At 41.0% G+C, this 22,399-nt stretch overlaps 1 protein-coding gene across 1 annotated transcript in view; it reads left to right on the top strand.

Annotated features, from left to right (window-relative positions):
• GPC3 (glypican 3) overlaps positions 1 to 22,399 on the top strand; it is a 430,336-nt gene that overhangs the window by 308,837 nt on the left and 99,100 nt on the right. The window contains exon 6 of the mRNA XM_057538135.1: positions 6,804 to 6,924. Coding sequence (XP_057394118.1) covers positions 6,804 to 6,924 — 121 coding nt within the window. The remainder of the gene's footprint in view (positions 1 to 6,803; positions 6,925 to 22,399) is intronic.

Below are 22,399 nucleotides of genomic sequence, written 5' to 3'. Positions count from 1 at the left end.
ACGGCATGTGGGATCTTCCCGAACCAGGGCTCGAACCCGTGTCTGCTGCATTGGCAGGCGGATTCCCAACCACTGCGCCACCAGGGAAGTCCCTCTAGTTTGTTTTTAAAGCTATTTACACTCTTGAACTGATGAGGATGAGTATAATTTTTGTGACTTTCTGTTTGAATTAAAAAAAAAATCCCACAAGGACTCAGAGGCAAAGAATATACAAATCAATTTTCACTGCAAAGTAAAGGAGCTGTTACAGTGGAGGATTACTGGACTGAATGTCAATATTATGACATAGTATGAGTGTGTTTCATGTTTGGTAATTGCAATCATTGTTGCTTTTGTTGTGGTCATCCATGTACAATGCTTGGTGTCAGTCTGTTTATCTCTTGTAAAAATAAAATACAGTGTGTGTGTGTGAAAAAAAAAAGCTATTTACACTCTTTAAATTATCCCATTTTTTCACAGTGATTGTTGCAGCCAGAGTACTTTCCAAGGAAACAGTCTGATAAATCACTGAGTTTGGGTAAAGGGCTACTTGCAATACTGCAGTCTCTCCATAAGATGGCGCTCTGAGAATGTGAGAGCTGTAACTTATTTGTAGGTCATCTATAACCCCGGCAGCAACGTGAAATTAAATAATTGGTGGGGGGAGGGGGACCAGTTGGTTTTTCTAAGACTTGCTTTCAAATACTTGCCACCAGTCTAATGCCTAGGAGAAGAAGGAAAGTGAATTTTCTAGCAACTTCTCTCTCCAAAAGCAGCAACATGCATTTAAGGAACCTTTTAAAGAAGGCATTTATTCTAAAGGTGGGAGTTATGATACTAAGTACTAACTACTTGGGAAAGTCCCTCTCAGGGTCTCAGTTTCTTCATCTACACGATGAGTGGATTGGACAAGATGCACTCTTAAGTGTGCTTCCATTTTCAGTGTTCTATATTTGAATCCACTACACCCGTGCTGCCTCAGCCAGTACAGAGACAGGAAGAAAAGATTGCCCATTTTACACATGTTTGACTCTATTCCTCTTCTACAAGTGCTCTCTTTGCTTCAACTGTCCCAAGACCAGCACGCCCAGATGTCCTGTTTTAATTAGGTTCCTTTTCTCTTTACAGCTTTTGCACAGGTTTTCCTCTTCCTTCTCCCCCATCCCTGACCAATCTGCCTGAACAGAGGCATGTCCCCCTTTCACTTCACAAATCAGGTTTGCTTGGTATTAAGGAGGTCATTTTCGTGCTAAGCAGATACCACACTGGGTGGGGGAGGGAGACACCACAAGTAGTGCTTAAAGGTGACACTTCTGACATCACACGTAACATGTCCACTTAAGAAAAGTATCGATTTAGGAGGTAGGAACTTCTCTCTACTTTTCCTCCTCCACTGGCCAGTATTCATTGCCAGAACCGTGTCAAAGCTTTAGGAAAAAGCAGTGTTCTGGAGAGAGGACAATTAATCTAATTAGAGATGAGCGTTACTAAGTAGATAACCCATCCTTAAAATCCCGCATGGCCGTCAGTGTCCCCATACCTGACACTCCAGGCAGTCTGGATGAGGAGAATTGCGGCTGCAGTGGCTCACCCTCATTCGAAGCCTGTCATGAACCATTGTACACCAGTGGCACAGAGGGAGTGAGTGGAAATGAAATGTTGAATTAATTAATTCATTAATGCAACTCTACAGAGACACCCCTAACTGAGTCCCTCTGGCCTTGAAGCTCGGAGCGTGCATGTTACCTAAAATTCCCTGGGGTTACATCACATATGTTGCATTGCTGCAAGGCAGGGAGACATTCTCCAGCATTCATTTGCCTATTGTCCTTAGAGATTTCAGATCACCTTTGGTGTTCGTCTAGTGCCGCGGCGGTGGTGGTGGTGTATTACTTATTTCTCTAACTTCAATACCTTATCTTTCAAGAATGCAAATATTTCACTGAATAGTGATGCTGTTGGATATCTGTTTGGGAGAAGAAACTCCATACACAGGGCTCTCCCCAAGGGCTTTTAAAGGGCAAGCCCAGGAATCTGCTGAGTAGATAAAGACAGCAGTTGTTGCAGGCACTGTTGCAAGGCTTGTAGACCATTACCAGTAGCTGGCTAATTGTCTCATACAATGGGGCAGTGTGGTGTGGAAACGTCAAATATTTAGTCAGCATGCATTATCTCTCAGGAAGCAATAGCAGCGGAGTGGTTAAGAACAGAGGCAGCTGGACATGGACTCAAAGGTTCAAACTCCAGCTTTGCTATTGACTAGCTGTGTGACCTTGGGCAAGTGGCTTCACTTTGTGCCTCAGCGTTCTCATCTGCAAGAAGGACTGATAATAATACCGTCTCTATCTCATCGGGTTGTTAGGAGGATTAGGTGTGGTGATGCAGGGGTTTCTTTTTCCTCGGTGCTTGGAACAGTGTCTGGCACAGAGAAAGCACTCAGTACTGACAGCTTGTGTTATTACAACACCAGGAGGTGCTTTAGGTGGTACAAAAGAGAACTAACCAAGCGTCTGCCTTCAAAGAGCTCACAGACTATGCGGGCTGGCAAATGAATGTACGTAAAAGGAGCACGAGCAACCCAGCATGGTACCCACAATACATTTGGGTGCAAGGGCAGCAGTTCAGAACGAATCGGAGTGGTTCTAGGAGGCCCTCAAGTCCCATCAGGAGAGGACTTTAGGCGTCTGCCGGGAAGGTGGGTAAGAACTTGAATGGCTTTTTTTTGCCTCTGTTTTGATGCACATTCTTAGTCACATCCTCGCTAATATATCGACTGTCCTTTTGAAATAGACAGGTTAGCGTTACCTCATTGAAGAGTAGAAAACATATAGGCTGTATTTAACCTAACGAAGTAGAATCTGTGACCTGATGATTACCATCTGAGGTGTGAAGGAATTCCAGGGTGACATTGTTATATTGGCCCAAATATGTGTTCTCATAAGAAATCACCTTTAAACCAGGGCTCTAGTGAGGGCCAACGTAACTCTTATTAACAAGAAAGATTTCCCAGAGACCCTGAGCTACGCATAGGAGTTAGGCCCACTTTTTATTTTCCTTTTGTTTGTTTTTTGTTCTTTTTTTTTTTTGAATTTTTGAATTTTATTTATTTTTTTATACAGCAGGTTCTTATTAGTCATCAATTTTATACACATCAGTGTATACACGTCAATCGCAGTCGCCCAATTCATCATACCACCACCACACCCCCCCCGCCACTTTCCCCCCTTGGTGTCCATACGTTTGTTCTCTACATCTGTGTCTCTATTTCTGCCCTGCAAACCGGTTGATCTGTACCATTTTTCTAGGTTCCACATATATGCGTTAATATACGATATTTGTTTTTCTCTTTCCGACTTACTTCACTCTGTATGACAGTCTCTAGATGTTTTTTGTTCTTGCTGTGGTTGTTTCACTTTGTTTTCTTTTGCCTTAAAAATAACTACTATATAAAATTTCGCTCATTAAAAATTAAATTATTTTAAAGATTTTAAAGTGTAAAAGACATAGAAGGACATAAAAGAAAAAAAAAGTCAAACTTCCTCCAAAATCTTACTCTCTGGAAGTAACCACTTTTACCATTCTTTTATGGATCCATCTAAAAATTTTCTGTGTATATTTGAACACATATAAAGTGTATGAGAGTAATGCGTATGCAGACCCATTTTTACCGCAAATAGAATCACACTGTACATTCTTAACCAGTACTTGTATTTGTTACAGTGTATCTTGGATTTGGTTCTATATCAACACATATAGATCTACTTGTTCTTTTAATGTCTGCATAGTATTCCATTTTAACACTCATGGCTTTTAAGATTCTGTTCTACATTTTGTCTGGCTAAGGAGAAAGAGTAGAGAGGTAAGAAACAGAATATGATATTGGGGATGGGGGAGAGATATTGAGACACCTAAAGGGATAGGGCAAGATGAGAGTTTTTGAATAGTTTTAAAATAGTGCCACTAAATTTTAGCAGCTGTAGACATCAATCGAACCAGTACTTTTGGTTACTGCTTCGTGGAGTAAATAAAATAAAGTGTTAGAGCTAAGCCATAGGCCAGCTCTTCCCAACACTTCTGTAACCAGAGACCATGCTTAATTTACTAGAGTCTTTTGAGGATTTAAATAGCACATGGATAGAGCAGAACAGTGGATGCTATTTCGACTTTCAAAAAGTTTGGCAAGCTTTTAAACTCAAAGCTGTTTTTAAAAAATTGAGTCACCATGGGATTGGGGAGCAGTGTTTAGTGCTGGCTCCTTACCACCAAGTGCATGGCTTGGAGGTAAGAAACAAAAAAAATAGAGCTAAAGGGGCATTTTTTTGAATGGCAGAAAATAGACAGTAGAGCCTCAAGGGATCAGCTATGGGACTAATTTGACTTAATATTTATAAATGATTTGGAAGAGGGAGTACAGGGCAAAATCACTAAGTTGGCAGATGTCTTTACAGTATTCCAATGAGGATAATAAACTTCAGGAAGAGGTTTGTTTTGTAGGAGTGAGCATAAAAGTGGCCGGCAGGCTTCGATAGGAACAAGCCCAGCGAAATGTCTCTAGGGACACATTCCTGAAGTTCATTTCAGAAGATTTATAATGAGCCTTACGTCTTTCCCTGTGACTTGGGTCTCTGCTTCAGGTATCAGTAGATGTAAAGAAGAAGGAGATGCAGTTGGCAGTATCATCAAGAGGGAGATTATATTTAAACAGACAGCATTATATATGGACACAAAAAAAGGAGGCTAGTGGGGAGCCGATTCACACCAGATATATAAGCAAAGAATGTTGCTTTACGTTTCTTTAATACAGCCCCCAAAGGCAATTGGTATTTGATGGTTGGTGATCTGTGTATTCACTAACTTTTAAAGTTAGGTAAGCTGAATGTGTTAGGCTATCATTTTAGAAGAAATGCAATCAGATGTTCTCTTCAACGTTCCTACAAAATATTTTTCTTCTCAGAAGATGACTTTCAGTTATAAAAGTCAGACCTTGATTTCCTGACCTCCTCTGCTATCATGCGTGGTAGCATCAAAGCTTGTCCTTAATATTGGCAGATGCATTGTATTATGGAAGGGAGCATCTAACACAGTCAGATCAATATCTTCTGAAGTTGTGAAATTTTCAGTAATAAAGAGATAATGAGGTCTGCCCTATCACCTCACACTGTGGTTGAGAAGCTCAAATGAGCTGAGTGATACAGAACTGCTTTGTAAAATGCTGTGCAAAAATACAGTAGTATTAATGATTCATCGCATGTCATAATTTGGGATTAGAAATACAAACTGATTAAATTCTAGAAACTTGTCCTTTATAGATATTAATGTAAATGTACAAAGATTGGTATGCAAGGATGTTCTTTGCAGCATTGTTTATATTAGCAAAATATTAGAAATATCTCAATTGTTTATCAGTAAGGGATTGGATAAATAAATTATGATCTAGCCATACAGAGGAATAAGAACAAGGCAGTTATTTATGTTCTGATGTGGAAATATATCCAAGATATATATTAAGTGATAAGTTGCAAATCAATATGACTAGTATGATTCCAGTTTTGATTAAAGCTACATGTTAGTATATGCATGTGAAAACCCCCAGAAGAATATGTATCAAACTGTTAACCATGGTTCTCTCATGGAAGGATAGGATGATACAAGAACTTTTGCTGTGTGCTTTGTTTATTTCTGTACATTTGAATTGTTTATAATGAGCACTATTATTTTTGTAATTAAAAATATTAGTAAAAGAAATGAATTTACCCTTAATTCGACTGCTTTATTGTAATTTTTTTAAAAATGTATAAAGTAGGGGCAAAAGACCTGCAAATTTTTCCATTTCTTTAAGCAAATATTCCATTATCAGGATGAGAAAAAAGCAAAAAAGGGATCAAAAACCTCTTCCCCCTTTGGTAACAGTGTTCTGGTCTTTCTACATGATGGAAGATAAAGGAAGAAATGAAATCTGTTTCTTGTTTCTGTTTTGCGTTTGTTTGTTTTGCAAGATGAGGAGTAACTCTGCGTAGAGGTCTGGAACCATGGGGGCAGCAAAGAAACCACCTCAGTAGTGAATTACTGTCCCAGTCGAAGTTGCCAAAGCCCCACACTGAAAGGCAGAATTACCCAGGACTGTAAATATCCCCATTCTCGCATTGGTAAGGATGTCCATAGATACCTGGAAACTTCAGTCCTGAAGCAAAAGCCTATGGCTCATCCGGGGACAGCACGTCAAAACCTTCCCTTGAGCTGGTGTTCTGTCTTCCCGTGGAGAACACAGACAGAAGCTGGCCGGCATAATTTATGCTGCAAATGGCTTAGGAAAGCATCCTGAAAAGCAACCCAGCTCACAGACCTGCAGGAAATGATGGGAGGAAGAAGTGGAGAAGAAGGAAGAGGTAAAGAACATGCAAGAGTCTTTCTTCTTCAAATGAGTAGAAAGCATACTCAGAGTTAAGGACCTTCCTGTGTGCTTCCCTGGCCAAGACCCAGCAGCTCCCTTAGCACAGCTCTTCTCACTCTGCATGCTCTTCTGGACTGTACACTAGACTGAGGGCACAATAAGGACAGAGACCTTGTCTGTCTTGTTCATTGGTGTATCCGCAACACCTAGGAAAAAAGGATGTTGAATGAATACTTGTTGACTGTTGAATGTTCTCTACTGCAGATAGACTCTATCTGGAGCGGTCTACCTTTGTACCATGCAGTCATCCCATGGGTTGGAAGGCTGAAGAGAGCTTGCGGTCAGCTTGACCATTGGTGCCAGATACAGTCAACTTGCACTTTGCTTGGAACTCTCTTGTGACAAACCTTTTCTTTACCTTCATGTTTCCCAGATACAGCCAAAAGGCAGCAAGAAATGGAATGAAAAATCAGTTCAACCTCCATGAGCTGAAAATGAAGGGCCCTGAGCCAGTGGTCAGTCAAATTATTGACAAACTGAAGCACATTAACCAGGTATGTGTATATCCAACAAAAATGGAAATGGCAAAAAAGTGATGGATGGATGGTGTCCAGTGTTCAAACTGTATTTTTGGGCTTTTGGAGAGGCAGCCGTTGTTCATTTTCTTCAAAGATTCTCTCTGCTAAAAAAGGACTTCTGACCCTTGTTATCCACCCCACTTTTAAATTATAAAGAAAATATTGTAATATAAGAGAAAACGGAAGGAAAAGCATTTCTCACAACCCAACTAGTCTATTTTGTTTTCATTTTTACACGTTCTTTTTTAATATTTGTTCATAAAATCACACACAGACTTTTTACATAATTGGAAGTATACAAGTGATTTCTAGTTCTTAAAATTAACACTACATTGGAAACACTTTTTCATGTTGCCATATATCTTCATATTAATCATTTTCTGTGGCCGCAAAGATTCCTTTAAGTATTAATTATAATTAATCAATCTGCTTTTGCTATGCATTCAGATTGCTTCAAATTTTTACCATTATAAATAAAGCTACCTCTCCTGCATAGCGCTGTCTCCTGATCTTAGATCATTTTCTTAAAATACTGGGGTTATTGGGTTAAAGGATATGAGCATTTTAATGCATGTTTCCAAACCACTCTCCAATGGGGATGTACCAGCTTTCACTGCCACCAGCAAGATACGAGAGGACCAGCTTCACTGCACCCTTGCCAACTTCTGACTCACTGCCATGCACCAAGACACCCACAGATTCCCTTAACCTGTACACAGTTTTTCCTCTCAGAAGGAGTTTAGTAACTAAGACACAAATAGAAGTCAGTTGTACCATCTGCTTGTGATTGCTTTGTGGCCACAATTTTTTAAATGCCATCAAAAATGCCACCGGATACCAGAGTGACAGTGTTCCTACCCCATGGTCCATGGGTGGGAAGGCACTGGCACCACTGACTTCTATTTGTAGCCTAGAAAGAACTTAATGAAACTAAAATCCTTATGCGAGGACAGAGGTTTCTGTATGACAACGCTGGCATGATTTCATTTTTTAATATAAGTTTAGCAGTGAAATTTTTGCGGTTTTTAGAAAATGTTTGGAAGGGCTTTCTAATAGTGGTGTGTTTCACTGCAAATGGCATGTGAAAGTAGTCACTACACTTTTGAGTAATAAATAGTTGTTACTGCTTCTGAGAACAGGATAGTGGCAGTATTTGCATAATAGATCCTTCTTTTGGTGAACCTACAACCTCACTAAGTTCTATAAAGCCTGGTCAGATATAGTATGATTATTTCAAAACACACCTCCGAAGAGTTCAGAGCACAGTGTAAACCACTCACTGCTGAGCTGGTGTGCTTTACCTGGGGACAATGGCGGTATTTCTCGTGTGAATTATTTCCAGATTATCTCAGACCAAATGTGTCTGTGTGACTCCACTCAACGGGCTAGACCCAAGCACTGGTGAGGCTAAAATCTCAGGGTCCATTACTGCGCCCCTAATTCTAAATGAAGAATACTGTCAACAGATCTCTTTGGGCAACAGACGTTAAGGAACACCTACTGTGTGCTCAGCCAGGTACCAGGGAGTTTGAGGATTCAAAAGAAGTCTAACCTTCTGTTTTCACAGCTTCCTTGGAGGAGACGCACAAGCATGGAAAGTGCTTAAATACAAATAAAAGGCAGCCTGTAAGACAGTGATGCTGTCCTCAGTTTTGGGTGGTTTGCTTAGGCCTAAGGTGGGCTAGGCTAGTGTAAGAAGGATTTCCTAAGAAATATCAGAGAAAGACCTGTGGCTGGATGCCCACCGTGAAAAAAAGGGAAAGCTGCATCAGACCATATGATCCAATGGTCACTAAAAATATTTATAGCAAGCCCCTTTAGTAAAGACTTTGAATGTTTGATATGAATGCTGTGGGAGACCATGTAATATCATGAAAAGAAGATGGGCTTTGGATCCAGATGGATCTGAATTCAACTGTGGATCTTACTAGATATATAACCTTGGGCAAATCATTCAACCTCTCTGAGCTTTAGTTTTCTCATCTGGAGTACTTAGAGTTATCAAAACAGTCCCTTACAAGGTTATTATGAGGATGAGAAATTATATCTGTGTATCTATATCTATATTATCCCATGATATAAAATTTATATATAATTATACATTTTTACATATATACACAAATATATAATTACATGTGCGTGACACAGTTAAGATGATTATTACATTCAGGATTTTCTCTATAGGCAGGACTTGAGTGAGTTTGAAAGGGAGCAGTATTCCAATACTTTTTGCCAGTCTAATTCTGCCACCCAAATTTTGGGTGGATCAAAAAGATCCCTTTGATGCATCTCTTTTCTCTCCCATATTGTTTCCTTCTTTCTCTTTACACTAACTTCCAGCCACAAAAGCTGAAGCCACTTCATATGTAGGGAGGTGTATATTGTCAGTGTCGGAAAGGTCACCATTATAATTACGTTTGCCATGGATGTATGTGTGAACATTTTTGGTTCCCTTACAAATACCGTTGAGCAACCAATTAATTCTCATTGATAGACCAGTTTTACCTGTTTCAATTGAGCTGTTAAATTGGTTGGGCTCCAAACACCCACATTGATTTTTTTTTTTCATCTGTGTTGCTTTACATGGCCAAAACATATCTTCTTTCAGACCCTCAATAAAGTTCATATTTTGGCCATGATTCAATCTGAAATTGAGATACTTTAAGGGAAGTCATAAAGAAGAATGTTAGGATGACGATGATGTTGATGATGATAATGTGTTGTATTTGTATAGCACTGAACTATATTTCAAAATGCTTTCATGTCCTAGAAGTCTAACTGCTCATGTTGGAAAAAATATCCAGCCTGGAATTGTATAAGATATAGTACTGTCAAAGAATCATGCTTTTCAGGAACTCACTGTTACCCTTGGATATTATTTCATCCTCACTATCTCCTGCGAGGTACGTGATAATGTTTGTCCCTTTTTTATAGCTAGGGAAACTGAGGCAGAAAACCATTAAAGGCTGTGCAGGCATGCTGCCAAAACATCCAGTAAGTTCAGTTGAAAATTCCATTAATCATCCAGATGTTGTTTCCTGTACACTGCCAAACATCTGGATTCACTGAATGCCTGGCTAAATTGACCTAAAGTTTTAGTGATGAGGAGGTAGAATCAAGTTAACTTGCCCCAGTTCACATGTAAGTGAGTGCTGAATCCAGGAGTGTAATGTTATTTTCCTAAGCCCCTCACTTGGTGCTGCATCTATTAAACTACAGTAGGATGCTCCAACGTACACAACTATAAATGCGGAGATACTTCTGTCTATGCATGTATGCCCATGTGTGTCCATCCAGATGGGCTGTAGCTAGGCCGTTTATGAGCACATCCCAAAATAACCTTCACTTTCTTCCATGGAAATTCTCAGCTGCCTCCTTTCAGGTTATGGTTACTGTTGATCGCACTGGAAATAATATATTCACTAAGGGAATAATGTAACATTTCCATATTGACAGTCCCACGGTGTAACCTTGAGGGGATGGGTTCAGGGTCAGGCCTGGGCCTCTTTCCTGGGAAGGCCTGCAGGTGTGGAATGTCCTCCCCTCCTCCTTCCAAGCCAGAGTTCTTGTGTAGCATTCCCACGATTGGAAATGAGGACCCTTTTTACTTCCTTTTCAGTTTCTAATTTGTGTGAGGATTTATCGTCTTGTGTTAGGAGAGGAATTGAACTCTTTTAAGTCTTCAGTGTCAGTCCTGGAATTTGCTGGGCCATATTGCTTTAAAAAAACCAAATTTTGTTTTTCTTAGTATCCTGCTCCAGGGCTCCTGCATGGAGAGAAGACCCCACAAATACCAGGAATGATCACAATACATTCTTTCCCACATGACACTGTGGGCCGTTTGTCCTCTAACCCAGTTCTGTTGGTAATATTTTCTCTCTATGAGTAGCTATGTAGTTAGTGTTAATTTAGCAGTACCTAAACTGCTACAGAAGTTATTGTCCCCAAGGACAATCTAGCTTGTTTATTGTTCTTCCCCAGTTTCAGTTCAGGTTCAAATGAAATTCCAGAAATTGTTTCCCTGCCTGTTGTAAACAGTTGAAGCCACAGCAGTCAATACCTGCTCATTTAGTGTCAGAGCTTTTCATTCAAAGTGGGATAAAGTCTCATCTGTTTGGGATGGTTGAAATGCCCTACTGAATGGCGGGGGTGTGGACGAGGTGGCCTCTTAAGATTCCTTCCAGCCTTGTGATTCCGTGATTTGTGGCTCAAGGTCAGGCTTTAACCCAGCACCCTCTTGTGAACAAGTCTTGTGACTTTATTCTCTGCCCTGCCACTCTTTTTAAAACACCCTGTTCCCAGGTCACCCCTTTCTACTTTGTAACCTCTCATCTTTTCAGAGATTCTTCCCTTCCCACCAGTCTTCCAGCCTGGGCAGATGGAACTTAAACTTGCCCTTCCCCCCATGCAATTCTTCTGTTCTACTGCCTTGTTCTCATTAGGCTATGAAAACATTAAACTGTGAAAACACTTTTGCATTTATCACCCTCCTCCAGAATCAGATAGGTGACCTGTCTTCACATCTTGTTAGCCATGTGACTCCATCTGAATGAGAATAATTCTGCCATAAATTTGCATAGCACAAATCAGTTTGTAAAGCCCTTTCATGTACATTACATAAGTTGATCTCCACAATGACTCTGAGAAGCAGACATTATTACCTAGATTTACCAGATGAAGAAACTGTGGGCACTGGAAGTCTAAGTGATCTTCATATAGTAAGTGGTAGAACTAGACCTAGAATCCAGGATAATGGATTTCAGTCTGTGCTCTTTCCTTTGACATCTTTAAAGCCATGGCACACTTGCTATGGTTAGCACGATCCATATATAAAAGATGTGCAGAAGTACAAAGAGCAGAGACTCCTTAATTTGTCTGATGGTTTCCAAGTCCCTAATATAGTAATGTCTATGGTCTGAAGCTCTAAAATCAGCAGAAAAGAAAGAATAAGCACGTTGTTTACCAAGTCTCAGTTGGGAAGAGTCTTAGAAAACTGACCATCACAGTGTACGGTGTGGAAACTGAGGCACTTTGGGTTTCAGTTATAGACAGCAGACAGACTTTTGATTAGCTATCTCGAATTCATAAAATGATTTTAAATGGTCGAAGAAAAATTGAAATGTAGAGCAGACAGTGGAATGTCTCCACTTCCATCCCCCTTCATCAATACCGGAAAAGTATGTTTTAAGATGCCTGACAGATTACTCTGGTGTCAGGAAAAGACACTGACTTTTGAAATAGAAAGTTACACATTTTGGGGCTTCCCTGGTGGCGCAGTGGTTGAGAATCTGCCTGCCAATGCAGTGGACACGGGTTCGAGCCCTGGTCTGGGAAGATCCCACATGCCGCGGAGCAACTGGGCCCGTGCGCCACAACTACTGAGCCTGCGCGTCTGGAGCCTGTGCTCCGCAACAAGAGAGGCCGCGATAGTGAGAGGCCCGCACACCGCGATGAAGAGTGGCCCCCGCTTGCCACAACTAGAGAAAGCCCTCGCACAGAAACGAAGACCCAACACAGCCAAAAATAAAAAATTAAATAAATTAATTAAAAGTAACATTAAAAAAAAAAAAAAGAAAGTTACACATTTTGTTTTATAACTTTATTTATTTGTTTGTTTATTTGTTTTTGGCTGCGTTGGATCTTCGTTGCTGCACGCGGGCTTTCTCTAGTTGCAGCGAGCACGGGCTATTCCTCATTGCGGTGCGCAGGCTTCTCATTGCGGTGGCTTCTCTTGTTGCGGAGCACGGGCTCTAGGTGTGCAGGCTCAGTAGTTGTGGCGCACGGGCTTAGTTGCTCTGCGGCATGTGGGATCTTCCCGGACCAGGGCTTGAACCCGTGTCCCCTGCATTGGCAGGCAGAGTCTTAACCACTGCGCCACCAGGGAAATCCCAAAAGTTATACTTTTAATCAGTTAATTAATAAAGTTGTTACATGTGAGAAAAGTACCCAGGACATACCTTAGTATGTAATTTTTAAAAATCTTTAAATGAATCTCAGGCATGATCAGAAATGCTTTGAGTAACTTTTTCCATAGTCTTCTCACAATAAAACCAGTGAGGGTCATAAAATGCTAGCCTACTCCAATGGTTGCTAGAAAAGCTAACACTGATCTAAAATTTCTAAACAAAAGGAGAAACCATTTGAGAGTCAAATTTTAAAAAAGGCCTTTCCAAATGAAAATATGTGCCAGTGTCTGTCACACTTCTTCACATACAAATAGTGTGGCAGAACTCTAGTAAATGCCATTTCCATATGGAGCCAGAATGTGTGTGTGTGTGTGAAAGACAGAGTATCTACAATGGCATGTTTGTTTTTTTTCTTTAACATCTTTATTGGAGTATAATTGCTTTACAATGGTGTGTTAGTTTCTGCTTTATAACAAAGTGAATCAGCTATATGTATACATATATCCCCAATATCTCCTCCCTCTTGCGTCTCCCTCCCTCCCACCCTACCCCGCCCCTCTAGGTGGTCACAAAGCACCGAGCTGATCTCCCTGTGCTATGCGGCTGCTTCCCACTAGCTATCGATTTTACATTTGGTAGTGTATATATGTCCATGCCACTCTCTCACTTCGTCCCAGCTTACCCTTCCCCCTCCCCGTGTCCTCAAGTCCATTCTCTATGTCTGCGTCTTTATTCCTGTCTGGCCCCTAGGCTCTTCAGAACCATTTTTTTTTTTTTAGATTCCATATATATGTGTTAGCATATGGTATTTGTTTTTCTCTTTCTGACTTACTTCACTCTGTATGACAGTCTCTAGGTCCATCCACCTCACTACAAATAACTCAATTTCGTTTCTCTTTATGGCTGAGTAATATTCCATACAATGGCATGTTAACAAGAGCCAATGAATGACTTCTGAGTTACAAAAGGACAATGTGAATTGGTCTTTAAATACCAGACCTAAGGGGCTTCCCTGGTGGCGCAGTGGTTGAGAGTCTGCCTGCCAATGCAGGGGACACGGGTTCGAGCCCTGGTCTGGGAAGATCCCACATGCCGTGGAGCAACTGGGCCCGTGAGCCATAATTACTGAGCCTGCGCGTCTGGAGCCTGTGTTCCACAACAAGAGAGGCCGCGATAGTGAGAGGCCCGCGCACTGCGATGAAGAGTGGCCCCCGCTTGCCACAAGTAGAGAAAGCCCTCGCACAGAAACGAAGACCCAACACAGCCATAAATAAATAAATTAAAAAAAAAAAATACCAGACCTAGATTCTGTGGAGCTAAACATGATTTCATGAAACAAAAGGGAATTAGCTGATGCGTTCCAAAACACATTTATCATTAAAAAAAAATCTTCTGTCATTTTGCTTAATAGCCTGAAAAATAATTACAGTGTCTGGTGGCTTTGGGGAGCATGTGTTTTTAATATCTTAATTACTATGTACAGTTTAATAACACTGCACCAAGATGAATTCCCAAGTATTTCATATTAAGTTTCTTGAAAATGAACTATTTGCCTTGTTTAGAATATACAGGATTAAAGGTACTTAAATTGGGTCATGTATTTTAGTCCTTGCACATTAAATTAAATTATTCAAAAATGGAAGATGAGTCAAGAGTGGTAGGCCAAAATGTTGTTGATAGCAGTGTTGTGGTGATCTTGACTTAGCAATGAAGGAAAATACATGATCTTTTTTCATTGCAGTATTGTACTCTTTCATAAACTTTTTTAAAAATTAATTTATTTATTTTTGGCTGCGTTGGGTCTTTGTTGCTGTGTGGTCTTTCTTTAGCTGCGTCGAGCGGGGGCTACTCTTCGTTGTGCTGCGCGGGCTTCTCATTGCGGCGGCTTCTCTCGTTGTGGAGCATGGGGTCTAGGTGCGTGGGCTTCCGTAGTTGTGGTACGTGGGCTCAGTAGTTGTGGCTCATGGGCTCTAGAGCGCAGGCTCAGTAGTTGTGGCGCACGGGCTTAGTTGCTCTGCAGCATGTGGGATCTTCCCGGACCAGGACTCGAACCCGTGTCCCCTGCATTGGCAGGCGGATTCTTAACCACTGCACCACCAGGGAAGCCCCATAAACTTTTTGTTTTTTTGGTAGGAAGTATTAGAAGTGTTAGCTATGGGAAGACAGGTTTTACATATGAAAAGGAAATTCTATCAAATTATAAAGACTACCAGGTTTACAAAGTTAGAAATGTATTTCCAAAATATCTATGAAATCCATAGGGTCTCATATTCTATTTACATCTACCTACTGACCAAATGCAACACAGCAAACATAAGCAGTTACAAATGATTGCTCTCTACCCCCATAAACCTGGATTATAAGCAGTGTATTGGTATATGTATGTTCAAATACTATTTGGAAACTCAGAGACAACTTTTACCCAGATATATTTATGAATATATATGTATCCTGCCTCTGGACTGTCAGCTCCTTAAGTCTGGGATCCTGCATACAACTCTTTGTCTTCTGTAGCACCCAACATAGTGGCATATACAGAATAGACCCTCATATACAGTATTTTATTGATCAGTTCATTCAAAGAACGCAACCTTTGCTGCCCTCAATTTATTTCTAAACTTTGATTTAATTTAAGGTACTTTTCACATTCAGTATTAACCAGTTTCTGTGCTAAAGGGCAAGGTTACATAAGTACAGGATTATAGTTTGCAGGGGCCTTTAGGTCATAGGGTCCAACACTCTGATTTTATAGATGAGGAAATGAAAGCCAGGAGAGTGGAATGACTTGTCCAAAGTCATACTGCTAGTAAATGACAAAGCTGGGACTGGAAAATGAACAGATCAATATTGTATAGTGACTTTGGTCTGCTTCCAAAGGCTCTCATATAATGCAAAACATGCTTGCAGACATGCAAGCACATTTTCTTATACAGTACTCCCAATCATAGCAGAAGCCCCTACCTAAGCCGTTCATCTTTGGAACAAAAAGTGGTATAGCACGAGGCATGAATTTGCCAAGTTTTTATCTCTTATCATATCTATTAACTAGTGTTTGGTCATAACAAGTACACATCAGTGCCTCCTGCCTCATTCAGCCCAGTGAGCAGTTGTTGCACGTGGGTTGGGAGTGGGGGTGGGCTCTCTGCTGGGATCACTGGACCAAAACCAAGCCGATTCAGCAGGAGCTGTTGCTCCTGGTCTTATACCCACTCATAGAGTCTGACTTGGGCCCCTGTCCACATTCAGGATTAGTCATCCTTTCACTCTCATGCTCTGAATCTCAACTCCTCCACCTTCCTGGGCACCCTGTAATAATTTACCCAGTGCCTTCTCCCTCCTTCCAGATGGCAAAATTAGCACCATATTAGTCAGTGGGTTTCTGTGCCAGTTAGCTCAGTTGTTTAGGCAGCGTATTCAGATAGTATTCCACGGGGAGTAGAGATGTGGGAGAGGTGCTGCGGGGGTTATTCTGAGTCCCCCGTTCCTATTTTAACCAGAGCATGTCTAAAATCTGCTTTACATATGGGTCTTCTAAGTAAGATTTCACTTAAACAAAGGGTTTCAACTGCTAAAATGATAAAAAAATCTCAGGGTGCCCTCGAAGCTAATATTAAAGGTTTAATCCCATATGAGCCATTTCTTCATTTGAGCATTCACTCAATGAATGTGCTAAGTATCTGTAATACACAAGGCAGTCACAGAATGCCTTCCAATCCCCATCAGGCACCTCCTAAAATGAACTGTTAGTTAAAATGGAGACAACATGGAAAGTATGAACAGCTTGGTGACGACATTATTCCTATTGGAAGTGATGTTCCTATCGGAAGGCCCATTATTCTTGTACCTAGTGAGCCAAAAGCATCTTCTTTGAAGCTGAAGACCAACACAACTAAGTTTTCCTTGGCCATGTCATTAGGATTTTGACAAAGTTCAATGGGAATAAAACTAGCTTCTCTACAGAGAGCAGATACTTTTGCCCCTGGATGGCAGCCCCATGTTAACTGGCTCAACCAAAGGTTTGGCCTTACTCCTTTATGCCCACGGTTATTTGAGACCTAACCTTCAACTGTAAACTTATTTGCCATATGACCAGGGATGTTTCCATATTCCGTGTAGACTCAGTGTTAGTACTTAGTGAATGTAAAATAATAATAATGGGGTCGGGCTTCCCTGGTGGCGCAGTGGTTAAGAATCCGCCTGCCAATGCAGGGGACACGGGTTCAAGCCCTGGTCCGGGAAGATCCCACATGCTGCGGAGCAACTAAGCCCATGCGCCACAACTACTGAGCCTGCGCTCTAGAGCCCACCAGCCACAACTACTAAGCCCACGTGCCACAACTACTGGAGCCCGTGCACCTAGAGCCTGTGCTCTGCAACAAGAGAAGCCACCACAATGAGAAGCCCGCGCACAGCAACAAAGACCCAACACAGCCAAAAATAAATAAAATAAATTAATTAAAATAATAATAATAATAATGGGGTCAATTCTGTATCCCTAACTATATGCTTTCCTTAGATAGCAACCACAGTGCTTTTGCATGGCAGCTATTAAGTGGAATATTTCCAGCAGAGTTGTAATTAATGTCCAAGGTGGAAATTGCATTATTATTCATATGTACTTCATTTTATTGGATAATTTCCTAACATAGTTAAAGTATGATCTTATTTGTATAATTAGTTGATCTAGATATTATTTTCTTCACTGTCCATATTTTGCTAGTTCATCAGTTTTCAGGGTAATATCTATTCTGTACCATGGGTAAGCAGTTGACAAAACCAAAAAAGCTAAGAGAATTACCACTGTGGTATGTCATAGATAATGAGGCCCAAGTTCAGATCAGTTATATCCCAGGGCACTGAAGACTCTTCTGGTTATTATCATGGTATCACTGTTAGCAAATTTTGAGTCATCACAACAAGTAGAAGAAGAGCCAAAAGACTGGAGACAGGCACAAATTTTTACCCTCACCTTTAATGCGAAGTGGAAATTGGACTGTGGAAACCACAAGTCAGGGAGCCTGGTATCACATCTTCCCAGAATTCTGGACTAGAATCTTGGAGAGCATGAGCGTTCCGAAGCCACCGTGATGATTACTAGGAGCCACTGTGGGCTCACTCCGAACAAATCAGGCCATTTCCACCTATGTGTGTGTGCATGTGGTGCAGACATGGTATATCGAGATTTCAGCAAAGTGTTTGATAGAAATTCCTATGATCGTTTTTAAACAAGTGACACAGAATGTTGGCTAAGTAATCATACAGTTGGGTAAATGTGTAGCTGATTAACCATCATTCCTAAAGAGTGTTTTCTTAACATATCAGTGTCAGCCTGGAGAGAGGCTTTTAGTTGTTTGCTTTGACCTTTACTGCCTAAAGTTTTTACCAGTGACTTCACTGCAGACAGAGAAGGCATACTTCTAGTATTTAGTGATGGCATGAAGCTAGATGGGGTTAGCTAATACGTAGATAACACAGTCAGGATCTAAAAATGTCTCAGTAGGATGGAATGGCCGAGAAAACTAGCAAAGTGAAATGTTACAGGGAGAAATGGGAAGTATTACATGTAGATTCACAAACATGACTTAGCCGCTCTTTTGATGTTGGGGCCGTTATTGGTGGGGGGAATGGAGGGAGGGGCATGCAAGTAAGTAGCTAGAGAAATATTTGGGATTGTAAAGTTCACTATTCCACATGAGTTTTTAATAAACCAGTACTACCTGTTTCGGTTGTAAAGTCTTATTGGTATGTGATTTAGAGTCATAATGAGAAATTTGAGAGCCACAACACTGTGTAATCTAGTTTGGGGGAAAGTACAAAGGCTTTAGAACCAAACATAGATCTATGTTTAAGGCCCAGATATGTCACTTTGTAGTTGCCTAGCTAATGGCCAAATTATCTAACCTCCCTGTACTCAAGTCTCCTAATCTGTGAAATGGGTATACTGCAATCTATCTTGAAGGGTTAGTAGACGTGTTAGAGATGATGCATGTAGTAACACAATAAATTAAAGCTACTCTTCTTCTTTATATTATGATAGTATGAAGAGTTAACATAAAGGAAAGTCAGAAGTAACCTTTTAAGTAGCTTGATTCACTTTGCCTCAATTTATCACTTTCTGGAATGTAGAGACTACAACTTTTCTAGTTTGGGTTATTGTTTAAATGATTTTAGAATTTTGCACATAATTATCTAAACCGTAAAGGTTCTTGGAAAAATATATCTAGCCAATCTTCGACAGATTTTTGAACTATTTAAAGTTTAGTTTGGCTCAAAGTAACTGAATGGAAAATGAAGATGATAAATTTTAAAAAGTATATATACATATATACATACCTATATATGTTCATATGTACATATATATATACGAAGGAATGTGTGTTTAAGTTCCTCAGCTTTTCCCAAGATTGAACTCTGCCCTGAAATGGAGCATCTATAAATAGGCAGGCTATCCTTAGAGTACAGCTTAGAGATTTTACAGATCATGATCCAGAAGTCCCATTTTAATCTTCAGCCCCACCAGGACCTTTCATGGGAAGGATGGTATCAAGTGAAGAGACTTCAGAGCTATAAAGTTCAGGGCAAGTTAATCTGCATTCCTTTTGCATCTTGCTCTCTGGTTGAAGATGGTGAGAGGTTCCTATATTTAAAACCCAGCTGACCTGATATCCTTATTGGCAGATGTCTCGCAGGAGGTATTTAGAATGATTTTGAGCGGCATTATAATATGTTTGTGAGTGTGTGTATTTCACATGCCGACAGAGCAGAAAGAATTCACAGGGCTTGGGGCTACTAGCTTTCTTGAGACACCATCACTTTCGGCTGTCGGGCTGATGTCACAAATGCCAGGAACACTGCCTAGGCCCAAATTCCCAAAGCTCAATTTTGCATTGCAGAGCCTAAGGCAGACAAGACCCCTTCCATGGGCTCTACCATCAAAGAACTATGGAATTTGTTAGCTACAGGCTGGGACCAGCCACCACTTGTTGTCAGGCAAAAGGAAAGCTGCCCCCTGCTGCCTGAGCCTTTGTCCCTGCCTGGGATACCATGGAAAATGGGGAAGGAATCCAGACTCATTAATGAGCTAATACAAAAGATTAAGCCAGGCTAGAGGCAGTTCGTTATAGCTGCATATGGATGCTTGAAGGCAGTTGAGAGCCGAAGGATCTCCAGACCAGAATCCAGTGGTGCTGCTGCCTTTGTCCGCCAGACCCAAGCGTAGGATAAGGGTATCCCTGTGGGGAGCAGTTTTCTTATTGCTCGTATCTTTTTTACAGAATACCATTCCCTGAGCTATTGTGTGGCAAATTGCTTGATCAATAATTGCAGTCTGATAACCCACAGTACAAATTATTGTTAAAGCTACAGATTTCATGATAAGATGCTAAGATGGCTCTGAGCTTCTACTTGGTTGAATAGCCTTTGTTCTTGGAAATCAGGTAAACCATGAATACTTCTCTGACCCCTTTTCAAAATGAAACTCATCAGGAAAAAAATAAAGTAAAATAAAATTTATATCTATATATGTAATTTATATAATATGTATATTTTATATACATATACATATATATCTCCTCACTGTTTATTTAGCAGTTATTTACTGAATGCTCATCTTATGTGTAGTGCTGAGCTTGGTGGGCTCTATTGATAAAGACATAGAGAACCCCTCCTCCTTATACAGACTTATCACATATACATATATCATTATCATTTGAATTCATTTGCTCAGTATTGAGCAGCTCTGTGTACTGGGGGTAGGGGCTGTGGACAAGGATGCAGGGATAACTTAAGCACAGTTCTTGCTTTCAAGGAGGGTGATGAAAACATACCTACGTAACTATAATCCAAGGCATAGTGTAAGTGTCACGAGAGAAGTATAAACCAAGTGCTCTGCTCACCCAGAGAAGGGAAGGATTAATCTCTACCAAGGGAATTAGACAAGACTTCAAAAATAGGTAGCCTTTAAGCCTTTAAGGCTTTGAAAGATGAGGAGAATTTTGACAGATAGAGGTTAGCGGGAAGGATCTTCCTGGCAGAGGAATGTGGTATGCACAGTGGCACAAAGACATGAAAGTACATCAATAGCCAGAGTGGAAGAGGATGTAGGCAGTGAAAGATGAGACTGAAAAGGTGGTGGTACAAAATTTGGGAGGGCCATGAATAGTAGAGAGAATCTGAACTTTTTTAGCAGTGGAGAGCCAGTGCAGGGATTGGAGCCAGACCGACACGGTCAGATCAGTGTTTTATGATGTTAACTCCTCGAGGAGCATGAAGGGTGGCTTGGAGATCAGAAATTGGAAGCAAGGAGTCCAGTTCAGCTTGACGGGTTTTGCGAGGCAAAGAGGCGAAGCTTGTTATTAAAATTCATTAACCTTACTTTCCACTTCCTGACGGAACAGTTCAGGACATGGGGAGGCTGGAGCGGGCAGTGGATCGGGTCTCCGGAGCCAGGGGAGCGTGGTGTGACTGCACAGCAGACCAGAACCTAATCCAGGTCTCCCAGTAGAAAAACATTTTTAAAAAATTCTAGTACCTCATTGAACCTTAAGTAGAAGTTGTCACAATGGAGTATTTCGAGTCCCTGATGAATGTGTTAACTATTACTTTTGAATCAATTTGTTACACACTTTTTTTGGTCAGGATTCCAATTAAAAGTGGCTCCTTGGCTGTTGAATGTTGAGCGCCATCCATTCACCCAAGTCTCAAAAATTACCAAAACTGTGAGAAAGACTGAGAGAGATTATAGTGGTTTTTCTTCAGCTGCCACCGTGGGTGCTTAGATGTGTTAGAAAGACGACTGTGTTTCGTGACAGCCTCACAAAGAGCAGGACGGGAGCCGAGGGGAGCAGTGACTGCCTTCCCCAACCTCCTTAAAACAGATTTTCCCAATTTGTTATCAACTCCTGTGTTTTTCTAATTATGGCAGCTACTTACAGTTTGTGCTGTTTCCCTAGAATGGTCTCCAGGAACTTTATACACTTTATACGTAGGACCCTGCTTGTTCAGTTTACTCAAGCATGTGCTGACAATGAGCGGACCTGACCTTTCACCAACGCGGGCTGGCAGGCAGGCAGGTACTGGATGCCGTTTTTTCTCTCCACCTGAGCACTCCTGGCCCTTGCTGGTCAGAGCAGATGCGAAGAAGGCAGGCAGCGTAAAAGCTTGTTTACGGCACTTCTACGAGGGTCGGGTCTTATCTGCCCCATTCACCACTGTATCTTCTGCTTCTAGAGCAGTGCCTAGCACATCGTAGGCAACGAGTAACTATTTATTGCATGAATAAGTGAAGGATTCTGTTCCAACTTTTGAACTGGCTGTTTAACTCCAGTTTAGGGAGACTGTAACTTTTATCCTGTGCCTGTCCCAGCATTGTACTTCGGAAGCAGATAACTTGTTTCCTAGTTTCACAGGTACGCAGACAGAGGGCAATTTTGACCCAGAATGGACCATCTGCAACATTTCACTAGTACTTGATTGAGATGATGAGATTTGGGACTTTTGAGCTAAGACAATTTAATGAGATTTGGGACTTAGATTGATACTGTAAT

Source organism: Balaenoptera acutorostrata, chromosome X (assembly GCF_949987535.1).
Source record: "Balaenoptera acutorostrata chromosome X, mBalAcu1.1, whole genome shotgun sequence".
NCBI lineage: Eukaryota > Metazoa > Chordata > Mammalia > Artiodactyla > Balaenopteridae > Balaenoptera > Balaenoptera acutorostrata.
Note: the sequence above shows the minus strand (reverse complement) of the source record. Positions and strands in the feature narration are given on the sequence as shown.